A 15,456-nucleotide genomic window follows, 5' to 3' on the forward strand; every position below is an offset into this window, starting at 1 on the left:
CACAGAACTGATTTAACATTTCATCTTCTTGATTAGTTTGATTTTTCTCTCCCAAAAAACTCCTATTTTAACTATGAAAAGGTTGGGAAAAACCAACACTTTTTTCCTTTATGGAAAACATGCTAATGAGAAGACAGATGACTGAAAATTAGATTGAAGATGAAAGATTAAGCAAACGCAAAATCTGCTAGCTGTGAAAATTGCTAGCCTCTGATAAATTGGAAATTACCAGCTTGGTTTATTATTAGGCAATGTTCGTCTACTTACTTATTTTAATAATATTAAGGACCTTCTATGGGTCAGATACTGTTTTAGGTGCTGGGTTTACAAGGTGAGAAAAAGCCCTGAACCAAAACAAATCTATTTCCATGGAGTTTATGGTTTAACTTCAAAGTTTTCTGAAAGCAAGTGAAGGACAGTCACCTGATAAACTGCAGAATTAATGTTTGTCATAAGAGTCACTGTACTGTTCTGCAATACTGGCCCATTGGATAGAATTTGTTTCCCAGATGTCTGGGTTTCATTCCTTTGTAGCTGGCAGATCTTGGTTTTGAGAAAAAGCCTAGGAAAGGCAGACTTAGGTGCCTGCCGTGGGTGAAAAGATGGAAGAGTCAAGTTACCTTTATTGCACATCTGGAGGCTACAGAAAGAAAGGCACTTGGATTCCTTTGCAATGCTGGCAAAACTCAGTCCTGTTGGAATCAGCGTTTTATTGTACAAAGTTGTTCTATTATGGGTATACGATCTTGTGGGTGGTATATCCAATCAGAGCAGCCAAACAGTTGTGTAACAATTTGATTCAAGTGTGTTTGGAATAAGATTTTGTAATAATAATCTTGATATTTTCATAGTTCTATGGTTTTATTACATCAATTACCAATATTTATTAAGCTAGACAAATACAACTACACCAGTACAAACGAAAGGTCTTGGTGTCCACCTTGTCTCACTTTGAAAGGCAGACAAACAAAAACAAAAAAGGAATTCTTTTTATAGCACTTTAACTTTTGAGTGGAAGTACCTGCTGGCGTCTGCTGTTTCTTCCTTCATTACGCGCTTTTCTTTTAATTTGGTCCTCGTGAAAAGAATCAAAGTAGGAGCTCTCCAGCAGTTGGGAACAGGTTAATCTGTCATCTGGATTCATCTTCAGACACCCCTTTGGAGGAACAGAATCGCAAAGAAGATACTAAGGGAGGGGCTCATTTTGTTACCATGCCCACAAACTGAGCAATAACTTGTTAGGATAAATATGGGTTTAGAAAATCTTCAAGTTTGTGTATTATCAAGTAGTTGGAGCTTGCTAATAGGATTGCTCTTCTTCTTGCTACTTCAAGGTCTTTTGAGGGCAGAATGAATAGATGGTCAGTGTCTCTCTGAAAGAGGCCGCCTGTAGATCCAGTGTTCCCACCAATGACATTTTAAAATCACTACTGAAAGCAAATTGCAGCAGTCTACAGAGTGTAGTCCCTGGACTAAAAACATCAGCGTTGCAGGAACTTGCTAGAAATGCGAAGTCTTGGGTCCTACCCTCCGCCTGCCAAAGGGAATTGAAGCACTGGAGGTGGGGCCCGGCAGTTTGTGTTTAACGAGCTCTTTGGGTGATTCCAATGCCCATATGCTCAGGTTTGAGAACATCTGGGTTAAGGAGATGGCTGAGGAAGTGAGAACCTCAGTCATGAGAATGAACCTAAAACAAGGAGAAATGAATGGACTATATGTTCATATAAAAATAACTACAGGCAAAACAGAAAAGGTGACATTATGACCCTTCTATATTTGAGACCATTAGAAGCCTCTAGGTCGGCTTCTGAGAGTGGGGAAGAGTATCACAGCAGAGGGGGCTGTGGAGGTCCTGACACAAAGAGGTTTTCTCTGAGAAACACTGAAACTCCAGCCAGACAGTGGGACTTTGCCCATCAATAAACACAGATTATGATCCATAAACAGCAGCTTTAAGCCAGACCTGGTGGCTATTGCCTGTAATCCTAGCACTTCGGGAGGCCAGAGGTCTAGACCAGCCTGGGTAACGTAGTGAGACCCCATCTCTCCTACATTTGCATTTTTAAAAGGAGCAGCTTTACAATACACAGATGACCTGAAAATTATTGCCTTCCATCCATAAGAGAGAAATAAGGTTCACCACCATCACAAACATTGTTTTGAGACATTCTGAAGCCCAGACAATTGCATTGCCTGAGGCTGCCCCAGCCGGGCACTGCTCTGTGGTGTCTGTTCCTCCCTGACCCCAGCTGACCTCAGATCTCTGAGATCCCTGAAGCTGCCTGCCCCTAAGCAGTATCACCTGGCCCTTGGCGAGGGATCTGATTAGTCCTGTTTTTCAAGAAACAATCCTGCTCAGCAAAACTAGACTTACCTGTCACTCCATGTCTACTGCCTGGTCCAAGCAAATGACCCCTAATTAATGACCCATGCCATATATCAACTCCAGCTGCTGAAGCATTCTCCTCAAACTCTAATACTGTCAGTAAAGTATTAGGACAGAAAGACTTTTTTTTGTTTGTTTTTTTGAGACAAAGTCTCATTTTGTCAGCCAGGTTGGAATGCAGGGGCACCATCTCGGCTTACTGCAAGCTCTGCCTCCTGGGTTTGAGCGATTCTCATGCCTCAGCCACCCAGATAGCCAGAGTTACAGGCATGCACCACCATGCTGAGTACATTTTTGTATTTTTAGTAGAGACAGGTTTACCATGTTGGCCAGGTTGGTCTCGAACTCCTGACCACAAGTAATCTGCCCGCCTCGGCCTCCCAGTGCTGGAGCTACAGGCGTGAGCCACTGCACCTGGCCAGAAAGACTATTTTGAATACAAGCTGTGATAGTCTCTATTTCTTTATCACTCAACTCTGGTTTTTGCTTCCACTGTTCCATTAAAGTGGCTCTTGTTATCAACACCTCTGACCTCTACTTCCATATCCTTCAACCGATCATGTATTTTGAATTCTGTCTCCTCAATAGTATTAGACACTACTGAACAAGCCCTCCTTGAAACTTTGTTTCTCTTTGGCTTCTCTAATCTCTCACTTTCCTTGCTCCTTCCTCCTGGCCACTCCTTTTCAAACCAGCCTTTGCTAGTTTACCTTCTTCTCCACTGTGGTTGGATAAAGTTCCTCAAGGCCAAATCCTAGCCACCCCTTTTTTTCTCATCTATTCTTGGTTTCTAGGTGATCTCTTTGCTGCCGATGGCTTCAATGATCAAAGTTTACCAGAGATTTCCACATCTACAATTCCATTCCAGACCTCCCCGAGGAACTCCAGACCTGCAGGCGCAACTGCTTACTTAACATCTGTCTCAAGGTCACTGTTGTGGGTTGAATTGTGTCGCTGCAAAAATATATATGTTGAAGTTCTAACTCCCAGTACCTCAGAATGTTACCTTATTTGGAAATAAGGTCTTTGCAGAAGTAATTTATGAAGACAAGGTCATAATGGCATGGAGTAGACCCCCTAACCCAATTATAATTGGTTTCCTTATAAGAAGAGGGAAGATGGTATAGACAGACACATAGAGTGAATGCCATGCTATGACGGAGGCAGAAATTGGAGTTACTTTGTCACAAGCCAAAGAATGCCTGGGGCTACCAGAAGCTGGAAGACGCAAGGAAAGACCCTTGCCAAGAATTTTCAGAGAAAGCCCGGACCTGCCAATACCTGAAAAACCAATACAGGCACTGTATCCTTGCCACCTCTTCTACGTTATTCCCCATATATCAGTCATAATTAAGTCCTATCAGTTTTCCTTTCAAATATATCTTGAATTTATTCACGATTAATTTAATTTAATTTAATTTTAGAGATGAGGTTTCACTGTCGCCCAGGCTAGAGTGCAGTGGCACAATCATGGCTCACTGTGGCCTTCAACTCCTGGGCTCAAGCAATCCTCCCACCTTAGCCTCCCAAGTAGCTGGGACTAAAGGCAAGTGCCACCATTCTCGGATAATTTTTATTTATTTTTTGTGTTTTGTAGAGATAGGGTCTGACTTTGTCCAGGCTGGTCTCAAATGCCTGGGCTCGAGTGATTCTCCTGCCTTGGACTCCCAAAGTGCTAAGATTACAGGCATGAGCCACCATGCCCAGCCTCATTCACTCATTCATATTTTTATATGGGCTTTCAAAACTATTGAAATCTAGTCCATCACTAATACCTATGAATTTTCATTTTAAAGAACATTTTTAGATTCTTAGAGGACACTACTAATGCTGAGCTCCCTCCATGGAGTCTGAGCTGGAACAATGTCCTGCTTGATTAGTTCTGAAGCACTGAGATAAATTCAGTAGAATTGAGGCTTCTGAGTCTTTGCCTGCCTGGATTAATAACTTTCTGTATATCAAGAAGCTGACGAATTAATCAGAGGTGTTCCCTGTAGACATGCTCCTAACCCAGAAAACGTCTTGAAGATGGGAGATGAGAAATCAAAACTGTAAAGTCCAAGTCAGGATCCTTTTCTTAAGTCCAAACTTCAAATTTCACAGAAAACGTTCTAATAAAATTTCTAATAGTCTATAGTCTCCTTCTTGATGACAAGCTTAAGCTGATATAGTGATAGGATAGTCATGACTATGGAAATAAATGAGTAATAAATAAGAAAGATTGTGCTCATGGTCTCGTTTTAAACCTAATGAAGAGAACACAAAAGACCTGCCATAGATTGGCTACTGCATGCCGCTGCTCTCCTTGACTCCGCCATTGCCCAATACATCATCCACCTGAGCAGTTCCCTGCATAGGTTATGATTCGGTCCCATGGGATAAACACCAGTTATGGCAGCCAGTACTTATTTGCTGTTAAAGATGTCCTGGGCTGGGTACAGTGTCTCACACTTGTAATCTCAGCACTTTGGGAGGCCGAGGTGAGTGGATCATGAGGTCAGGAGATGGAGATCATCTGGCCAACATGATGAAACCCCGTCTCTATTAAAAATACAAAAATTAGCCCAGTGTGGTTGTGCGCGCCTGTAGTCCCAGCTACCCAGGAGACTAAGGCAGGAGAATCGCTCGAACCCAGTTGGCGGAGGTTGCAGTGAGTGGAGAACTCCAGCCTGGGCGACAGAGCAAGACTCTGTCTCAAAAAAAAAAAAAAAAAAAAAAAAAAAAAAAAAAAAAAAAGGACGTCTCAATTGCAAAGATTTAAAGTGTTCTTTCATCTACCATGGGGCAGGAGTCTATAAGATAGGGTGTGGCCCATGAAATAGCACAATCCTTGATGCACTGAGAGGATTCTTGGGCCTTACGTTGATACTTACGGGTCTAAATAAAATAGTTGAGTAACAAACCTAGCTTCATCTAAAAGCGTAGGCAGCCAACCAGGGCTCTTCATCTTTGGAGATGAGGACGGGGAACTTGTCCTACATCTTGCAGTTTTCATGCCCCAGAGTTGCCTTCGAGGGAACCACAGGTTGTCTCTGGCTTCCATCTGAGAATTGCTTGGGCTTGCAGTGCTTGATGCTTCCCTTCTCCCTTGCAGGTTTTGCTAAATTGCAGGTGGGTCAGAACCATCTGTCAAGAACAAGGTCAGGGAATTGGGCTTCTAGGACAGGACCTGCTGAGTGCTGGATGAAGGCAGGTCTGGGCAGTAAGACAGGACAGATGGCAGCTGAGGTCAGGTGGAGCAATGGTATGGGGAGTCCAAGAGCACAGGGGTATCTGGCTCTGACTCTCAGGAGGACTCAGGTTGAAGCACTCCAGCACTCTGGATAGCACCATGGCAGTGATCAGCACTCCCACAAAGGGTGGTCTACAAAGTTGACTCTAGGTCATCCAAATGGCCCCGCCGTCTAGATCAGATGAGTCTTAAACTGAGTTGTTTATCATAATCACCTAAGGGCATGTTTAAAGATACACATGCCAAGGTCCCACTCATGAAAATTCTCCTTCTCAATCTGAGGCTAGATACCGGAATCCATATTTTTCAAAAGCTCCCAGGCCATTCAGATGAATAGCCACATTTGGAAGACACTGCTGTAGACCGAACTTAATTGACTGTTAAAGACAGATACCCTCTCCAGTATCCTCATACCCTTTGTCCAATGAGCTTTTGGTATATACAATGGATGGCAGGGTCACACACCTTCTAGTGTGGCTTCATTTGGTCAAGCATGAATGGCAGACTAGGCAGAGGTAAGTTTCTTCTGCTTTTTATTTGAATCTGTCCTTGGTTTGACCATCTCTCTTAGGCCTAGTGCAGGAGCTAGGTCTGGTGTCTACATGGCTCTGATTTTGCCTCATCTACTAATGTTAATAGATATGTTAGAACAATGACTGCTTAAACCACTGATGTCCCTTTAACTGGAATTATTTTACAGTTCTTTATCATTTTCAATGACTACATCCTATTTTGGCATTATTTAATCCACTGTCCACCCCTCCTCAAATTACCAGCTTCAGTCATTACAATTTATAGCTAATAAGAGTTATAATTGATTCTTAAGTACCTTCATGAAGTTCAGAGCTACAGGATGAGCATCTGAGAACTTTTCCTCAAGAGTTTCCTGAAAAATAAAGTTAAAACATTCAATATTACATAACAACAAAGTAATTGTGTGTGTGTGTGTGTGTGTGTGTATGTGTGTGTATTTAGAGACAGGGTCTCCCTCTGTCTCTCAGGCTGCAGTGCAGTGGCATGATCATAGCTTACTCTAACCTTGAACTTCTGGGCTCAAGAGATTTTTACACCTCAGCCTCCTGAGTATCTAGGACTATAGGTGGGTGCCACCACACCCAGCTAATTTTTAGTTTTTTTGCAGAGATGGGGTCTTGCTATGTTGCATGAGCTGGTCTCAAACTTCTGGCCTCAAGTGATTCTTCTGCCTCAGTCTCCCAAAGTGCCGGGATTATAGGGGTGAACCAGCTCACCTGGTCTATATTTTGAATATATGAGTAATAACAACACTTTAAAGAAAGACTCTCTAGTAGGTTAGATAATTCATTTTAAATATATTTTTTTAAAATCATGCTTTTATATAATTGTACACGGTAAAGATCTGAAATACATAAAATGAAGTTATTTTCTTAATTTCACAATGTCTTGCAGTTGATGCTGGGTAAATGTGGGTCCCAAATGCTCCCGTCTGAAATCCTACAACAGTGCCGTAAAATCTGTGCTTGATCTACTTCTAAGGATGTTTTCGAGTATTCACGAAAATACCTTGGACTACATGCATAAGAACACTACAGAAACAAAAGAATGAAAAACACAACATTCAGAATGATGAGGAAAGAAGGGGATGGAGATGCCTGAAAGATAACGGTGGGAAACTTAAGACACTTAAATTTGTTGTAGTTTATTCTTTAAACACATGTTATATAAATATTCCTTTGTAACCTTTAACCTTGCAGTTCAACCTTTAACCTTGTATTACATTTGTTAAAGGTTTTAACAAAGACAATAAAAAAGAAAACCAGTATATAAATCAAGATATTATATGAAATAATTGATTTTAAATGAACAGGGTGTCTAGAGATGGTTGGGACCATTTGGAGCTCAGGTTATTTGGGCAGTTCACGCCTATCATAGATCATGATCTGCCTTCTCAGAGTTTTTTCCATCCGCACATGGTTCTGACTGTGGACACATGCTTTTCCTGGCAGTTTTTTCTTTTATAGGCAGATTCTGGACCATCTGGAGCTTTAAAGAGCATAGCCTGAACTTAGGTAACACACACAGGAAGTCAATGTCTTCAGAGAGTAAGAGAGAGAGTCAAGTGGTCATTGATATGTTTTCAAACAAAGGCAAAGACCATTGCAAGAGTAGAGAGATGATCCCTGTGATTTGGAGTTTAATGAGTACAATGGGGATCATTTTGTAAAACAACCACCCGTGTAAGAATATATGTTGTGAAAAAAGCTTTTGATTGATTTTTGTTTTACAAGCCAAAAAAATTTTTAAATGCATTTGTGTCAAAATGAAGAAGACTACTATAAGTAGTCTTTATGAGAATATAACTATTTAAGGGAAAATTCTCCTAAGGCTTTGACCAATGGATTAAAAGTATGTCGTATCTAAGACACTAAATATACTTTCACTTTAAATTTAACATTAATTTTTGAATAGTTAAGACAAGTAAACATTTAAAGCATTTTTCCTGGCTCATTGTAATGTAGTTTTTATATAGTTTCTTCAATATGTGAGATATGGTTTGGCTCTGTGTCCCCACGCAAATCTCATCTCAAATTATAACCCCCATGTGTCGAGAGAGGGAGGTGATTGGATCATGACGGGGGTTCCTCCATGCTGTTCTCATGATAGTAAGGGAGTTCTTACAAAATCCGATTGTTTCAAAAGTGGCAGTTTTCCCTTGTGCCCTCACCTCTCCTGCCGCCTTGTGAAGAAGGTGCCTGCTTCCCCTCCTGTCATGATTGTAAGTTTCCTGAGGCCTCCCCAGCCATGCAGGACTGTGAATCAATTAAACCTCTTTCCTTTATAAATTACCCAGTCTCAGAGAAGTTCTTTACAGCAGTGTGAAAACAGACTAATACACTGTGTCAATATGTCACAAGGAAAACAGAAGCCAAAACCACAAATATTAAAAAAGAAATAGCCCGGGCATGGTGGCTCATATGAGTAATTCCAGCATTGGGGAGGCTGAGGTGGGAGGATCACTTGAGTCTCAGAGGTTGAGGCTGTAGTGAGCCATGACCTTGCCACTGCACTCCAGCCTTGGCGATAGAGTGAGACATCATCTCTAAATAAATAAATAAGAAACAACTACCTCTTTAAAGAAAGCAGCAACACAAGTAATAAAATATTCAAGATAGAGCAGTTTACCATATCTTCTGGTTCAGGTATACTGATGCTGTGGAAAAACCGGTTACTTTTAAAGATTGATTGATGTCTTGGGATTAATTTTCCTGTAAAATACAAACCACATAATTCATCATAAATTTGGTAAAGAATAATCAAATGTTTAAATGGTTAATGCCTGAAGGCCAGGTGTGGTGGCTCACACCTGTAATCCCAGCACTTTGAGAGGCCAAGGCAGGTAGATCACTTGACGTCAAGAGTTCGAGACCAGCCTGGTCAACATGGCAAAACCCCATCTTTACTAAAAATACAAAAATTAGCCGGGCGTGGTGGTCAGTGCCTATAATCCCAGCTACTCAGGAGGCTGAGGCAGGAGAATCACTTGATCTTGGGAGGCAGAGGTTGCAGTGAGCCGAGATCATGGCACTGCACTCCAGCCTGGGTGACAGAGCAAGACTCCATCTCAAAACAAAAACAAAACAAAGAAACAAAAAAGACAAAAAACAGGGTTAATGCCTGAAGTGCAGGTGTGAAAGAAATATTGTGCCTGATTGGTCCCTCCAGAGTTGAGAGGAATGGGATTCTGCAGACGTATGCCTTCTCAGGTAAGAGCAGTTCTCCCAAACCAGTCTCTTCGTCACATGTGGTCATCATTCAGCCTCCATCAAAAGGTGAAGACTGGGTGTGTTGGCTCACGCCTGTAATCCCAGCACTTGGGGAGGCCAAGGGAGGTGGATCACAAGGTCAAGAGATCGAGACCATCCTGGCCAACATAGTGAAACCCTGTCTCTACTAAAAATACAAAAAATTTGCTGGGCGTGGTGGTGCACACACCTATAGTCCCAGCTACTTGGGAGGCCGAGGCAGGAGAATCGCTTGAATTTGGGAGGCAGAGGTTGCAGTGAGCCGAGATCGCACCACTGTACTCCAGCCTGGTGACAGAGTGACAGTCCATCTCAAAAAAAAAAAAAAAAAAAAAAAGACAAGGTGAGAGAATGGTACTACGGTCTTTATACACATTATCTCATTTAATCTCATAAATGAGATTTGATGAGACTTCATCTCATAATCTCAAGACAATAGTTGTTATTTATTTATTTATTTATTTATTTATTTAGAGACAAGGTCTCTCTCTGTTGCCAAAACTGGTGTGCAGTGGCACAATCATGGCTCACTTCAGCCTCGATCTCCCAGTCTCAAGCAATCCTTCCACCTCAACCTCCTGAGTAGCTGGGACTACAGGTATGCGCCATCATGTCCAGTCAATTTTTTAAAATGTTTTGCAGATATGGGGTCTGCCTATGTTGCCCAGGTTGGAGTAGTTGCTATTTTAAATCCCTATTGTTCCAATGAGGAAAATGAGGTTCAGAGAAGTGTGATAACTTGTCCAAGATCACACAGTAACCTAACAGATCCAGGATTTAAACTCAGGTCTGTAATGCAAATTTCCAGAATCTTTTCAGGGAATGAATCAGACAAAGTGTGGCCTGTAGTGGTACTCTACCCCACATTTTTCATGCTGCAGAATTTTCCATAATATGTTGGAACTGAACAGGGAACTGTCCAGCAGCCATGCTGCCAGGAGAGCCTGTGGGAAGGAATTAACAAATTCTCATTTTATGTGTAGAGGTATCATTTTCTTTGCATCTATGCTGTTGGCATGAAGCTGTGGCTCACTTTTCAGGTTATGCTGACACATAATGAAAGCTCACGAAAGAAACCCTTGGAGTCCCATTCCTATTCTGCACTTACCTGGCTATGCAACTTCAGGCCAATCATGGAAGCTCCCTAAGCCTCTGTTTCCTCATTTATAACATAGGCACAATTAAAAACATTGTAACTTCCTTAACAGGTTTTTCTTAAGACTGAAAAAGATGATGTGTATGAAAGTAATTTGTAAATTCTAAAGTACTATACAAAGAAGATGTGTTAACATTATTCGAAACTTCAGCAGCCACTCCTAATCAGGAAGTAAAATCAGACTCTTAAACTCTTGGGCAGGGGTCTGCCAAACTATGGCCTGCAGGCCAAATTTGGCCTAGCGCCTGTTTCTGTACAGCTTGTGACCTCAGAATTGGTTTTACATTTTTAAGCAGATTTTTAAAAGTCAAAAAAGATTTTTTGATATTTTGTTGCATGTGAAAACTAGAAGAAATTAAAATTTCTGTGTCCATAAAGTTCTATGGGAATACAGCTGTGCTCATTTGTTGACATGCTGTGTATGGCTGCTTTTGCACTACAATAGCAGAATTGGGGAATTGCAACAGAGACTGTACAGTCTGCATAACCTAAAATATTTACCATCTAGCTTTTTATGGAAACAATTTGCTGATTCCTGCTCTAGAATAAAGGGGGGAAACCTCTTTTACAGTGGACAGAAATTGCACTTGATCGAATATCTTACAGTAGGCTCTCAGCAGCTGACTCATATCCTTATCCCTATCTTAGTCTGATATGGAAAGTAAATGTATAGTTTATTCCATGGCTAATTGACTTTTCCTGGAAAGGGGCCTGAGAGTTCCCTGAGAGGAGTTAGGGTTCTACATGTTTAGAAAAGGATTGGGCTTTGGCTACAACCCAGACCCCAGAACAACCATCCTGAGTTGTTTGAAGAAGCAATAAAACTCTTGTTTTTTCTATTTTTGTATGTATGTATGTATGTATGTATGTATTTATTTATTGTAACATATGAATGCTATAACAATTCAGCAACTGTCGCCATAAAATGCAATTCATACCTAGTGTTCTGATTATCAGATAAAGTTGGTCCAAATCTGATTTTCCAGGCCACAGTGGCTGGCCTGTCAGGAGCTCTGCAAAAACGCAACCAATAGCCCATATATCTACTGAAGAACCATACTGAGTATCTCCCACCAGAAGTTCAGGAGCTCGGTACCATCTCGTAGCTACATAATCGGTGTAGGCATCTCCTGGAACTGCAAATGCATCAATCAGATCAGGTAAGTCAATTCTCCCAGCATGTGAACTGCTGCCAAGAACACATCAGGCATTCAGCCTTCAATAACCATCAGAGGCCATGATACTCTTAACAGTTAATGCAGTGAGGCACTAATTGAGGAAACAGTTACTGTGCATTGAGATAGTAAATTTGACATTCAAGAGCACTTTAGGTAATTAATATCTATTATTACTCCAAATTGGGGCAGTGGGTGGTGTTGTAGTGATGGGGGGAATGAGAATTTCTGGAGTGTGACTTTAAGTTGAAACTGCATTGTTGGTTTCCATTTTATCATCAGCATGGTGGTTGTGCGTTGAATTGCGTCCCCTCAAAAGACAGGTTGAAGTTCTAATTCTTGGTATCTGTGAATGTGACCTTATTTGGAAATAAGGTTTTTGCAGATGTAATTAATTAGTTAAGATGAGGTCATACTAGATTAGGGTGGACTCTAAATCCAATGACTTGAATCCTTACAGGGACACAGAGACACGGAGAATGCCATGTGATACTGGAGGCAGAGACTGGAGTGATGCAGTTGCAAGCATAGGAATGCCAAGGTTTCCCACATCCACCAGAAGCTGGGATAGAGGCCGGGCATGGTGGCTCATGCCTGTCATCCCAGCACTTTGGGAGGCCGAGGTGGGCAGATCACTTGAGGTCAGGAGTTAGAGACCAGCCTGGGCAACATGGCAAAACCCTGTCTTTACTAAAAATACAAACATTAGCCAGGCATGGTGGTGTGTGCTTGTCATCCTAGCTACTTGGGAAGCTGAGGCAGGAGAATCACTTGAACTTGTGGAGGCTGCAGTGAGGCGTGATCGCGCCACTGCACTCCAGCCTGGGCAATAGAGTAAGACTCTGACTCACACATATACAAAAAGGAAGCTAGGATAGAGACATGGAAGGGTCCTCTCCTAGAGCCTTCAGAGGGAATGTGACCCTGCTGAAACCTTGATGGCAGATGTCTGGCCTCCAGAATTGTGAGAAAATAGATTTCTGTTGTCTTCAGCCACTCAGATTGTGGTAATGTATCATGGCAGCCCCAGGAAACTAATGCAGCACTAGACAATTGCATAAATTAATTTTTCTATCCAAATGTGTTACTTAGGACCCATGGTGACAAAGACCTCAATTTGACTCCTTGTACTATGTATATGAGTCCTCTGTGGTATGTGATAGACAGAAGACAGACAGCTGGGTGCACCCTCACTGCCCAGCCCTGCCCTATGCCACAGGTGTGGAGTGCCTGGACCCAAGACACCTGCCTCCAAGTGGATGGAAGCCAATCCCAGAATCATCACATGACCCTGAACGATGAGGAGCCCTACAAATGCATTACAGAGGAGGAACAACTGGAAAGCAGCCTGGCTTGCAGAGATGAGGTAATGGGCAATTCTCCTTAGTAAAGTCATCGGGTAGCCCCAGAGACGCTGCCACAAAAGGCAGCTCAGAAAATAGCGGCTGCAGCTCTAGTCAGAGAACAGTCCTCATAGGAGTGGGAAAAGGAAATAATCTTACTTGCTCATTGCTCTTTTATAAAATTATATAAACTTTTAAAGGATTAAAAATTAATAAATACTGTAATGGAAATTTGCAAAATGGAGAATAAGAAGGAAAATAACAGCCACTAGCAATTGTCACTATTTACAGGCTATGTCAGCTGTTTTATTTGTTTGGAACATTTTTCAACTTAAAAGTCATATATGCTCACTGCAGAGAATATGAAAAAATACATAAGAAAACAGAAAGAAGGTAAATAAACCCAAGTTTTACCACCCAAAGGTACCTTGTGTTAATCTTTTGGTGTATTTCGTTTGAGTCTTTTTCTTATTTACAGCATAGTTTTGAGTGCTTTTTCGGAGGCAGGGTGATGCCGTCTCCCAGGCTAAAATGTAGTGAAACAATCATAGCTCACTGCAGCTTTGAACTCCTGGGCTCATATGATCTTCCTGCCTCAGCCTCCTGAGTAGCTGGGACTATAGGGGCTTGAAACCATGCCTGGCTAATTTAAAAAAAAAAAAATTAAAAAATAATTTTTTTAAAATTTTTGTAGATGGAGGTCTCACTACGTTGCTCAGGCTGGTGCAAGTACTTTTTTTTTTTTTTGAGACGGAGTCTCGCTCTGTCGCCCAGGCTGGAGTGCAGTGGCCAGATCTCAGCTCACTGCAAGCTCCGCCTCCCGGGTTTACGCCATTCTCCTGCCTCAGCTTCCCAAGTAGCTGGGACTACAGGCGCCCGCCACCTCGCCCGGCTAGATTTTTGTATTTTTTAGTAGAGACGGGGTTTCACCGTGTTAGCCAGGATGGTCTCGATCTGCTGACCTCGTGATCCGCCCGTCTCGGCCTCCCAAAGGGCTGGGATTACAGGCTTAAGCCACCGCGCCCGGCCTGGTACAAGTACTTTTGATCATACTACATATAAAATTTTGTGTCCTGATTTTTTTCATTGAATTCCATGCATTTATCATGTTATTATAAACTCTTCCTAAACTTGAGTTTAATGGCTGCATAACAGCTTACCAAGTGCATATGCCAGGATTTACTTTACCTTTCCCAAATTGTCCAATATTTTGTCACTATAAATAACACCACATTATTTTTATTTTTATTTTTATTTTTTTTTGAGACGGAGTCTCGCTCTGTCGCCCAGGCTGGAGTGCAGTGGCCGGATCTCAGCTCACTGCAAGCTCCGCCTCCCGGGTTTACGCCATTCTCCTGCCTCAGCCTCCTGGGTAGCTGGGACTGCAGGTGCCCGCCACCTCGCCCGGCTAGTTTTTTGTATTTTTTAGTAGAGACGGGGTTTCACTGTGTTAGCCAGGATGGTCTCGATCTCCTGACCTTGTGATCCGCCCGTCTCAGCCTCCCAAAGTGCTAGGATTACAGGCTTGAGCCACCGCGCCCGGCCTTACCACATTATTTTTCAATAATCCCTGCACAAAACTTTTTCTGTATTTAGAATTATTTCAAGGCCCAGCACAGTAGCTGACGCCTATAACCTCAGCACTTTGGGAGGCCAAGGCAGGCGGATTGTGTGAGCCCAGGAGTTTGAGGCCAGCCAGAGCAACATGGTGAAATCTTGTCTCTACAAAAATAAAAAATAAAAAAAAATCAGCCAGGCATAGTAGCATGCACCTGTGGTCCCAGCTACATGGGAGGTTGAGGCAGGAGGATAGCTTGAGCCTAGGAGGTTGAGGCTGCAGTGAGCTATGGTCATGGTCATATCACTGCCCTCCAGCCTCGGCTACAGAGCGAGACTCCATCTCTAAAAAAAAAAAAAAAAAAGGAGCTGGGCTTGGTGGCTCATGCCTATAATCTCGGCACTTTGGGAGGCTGAAGGGGATGGATCACTTGAGCCTAGGTATTAGAGACCAGCCTGGGCAAAATGGCGAAATCTCTCTCTCTCTAAAAAAAAAAAAAAAAAAAAAAAAAAAAAAAAGAATTATTCCTTTTCCTTTAGAACGATTTTCTATGAGTGGAATTATTAGATTGAGAGGTGTAAACATCCACTTATAAAATTATTATTATTATTTTTGAGAAGGAGTTTCGCTCTTGTTGCCCAGGCTGGAGTTCAATGGCACGATCTCAGCTCACCACAACCTCCACCTCCCGGGTACATGCGATTCTCCTGCCTCAGCCTCCTTAGTAGCTGGGATTACAGACATGCGTCACCACGCCCAGCTAATTTTGTATTTTTAGTAGAGATGGGGTTTCTCCATGCGGCTCAGGCTGGTCTCAAACTCCT

At 42.2% G+C, this 15,456-nt stretch overlaps 1 protein-coding gene across 2 annotated transcripts in view; it reads right to left on the reverse strand.

The window, feature by feature from the left end:
* Window positions 1-375: 375 nt before the first annotated feature.
* Window positions 376-15,456, reverse strand: part of CDKL4 (cyclin dependent kinase like 4) — a 62,465-nt gene continuing 47,384 nt past the window's right edge. For both annotated transcript variants that reach the window (XM_010364144.2, XM_010364145.2), the window contains 4 exons: window positions 11,495-11,692; window positions 8,781-8,863; window positions 6,448-6,504; window positions 376-1,156 (listed from right to left, as the gene is read on the reverse strand). In XM_010364144.2, the coding sequence (XP_010362446.1) occupies window positions 1,001-1,156; window positions 6,448-6,504; window positions 8,781-8,863; window positions 11,495-11,692 (494 nt within the window). In that variant the 3' untranslated portion in view covers window positions 376-1,000. The remainder of the gene's footprint in view (window positions 1,157-6,447; window positions 6,505-8,780; window positions 8,864-11,494; window positions 11,693-15,456) is intronic.

Source organism: Rhinopithecus roxellana, chromosome 17, assembly GCF_007565055.1.
Source record: "Rhinopithecus roxellana isolate Shanxi Qingling chromosome 17, ASM756505v1, whole genome shotgun sequence".
NCBI lineage: Eukaryota > Metazoa > Chordata > Mammalia > Primates > Cercopithecidae > Rhinopithecus > Rhinopithecus roxellana.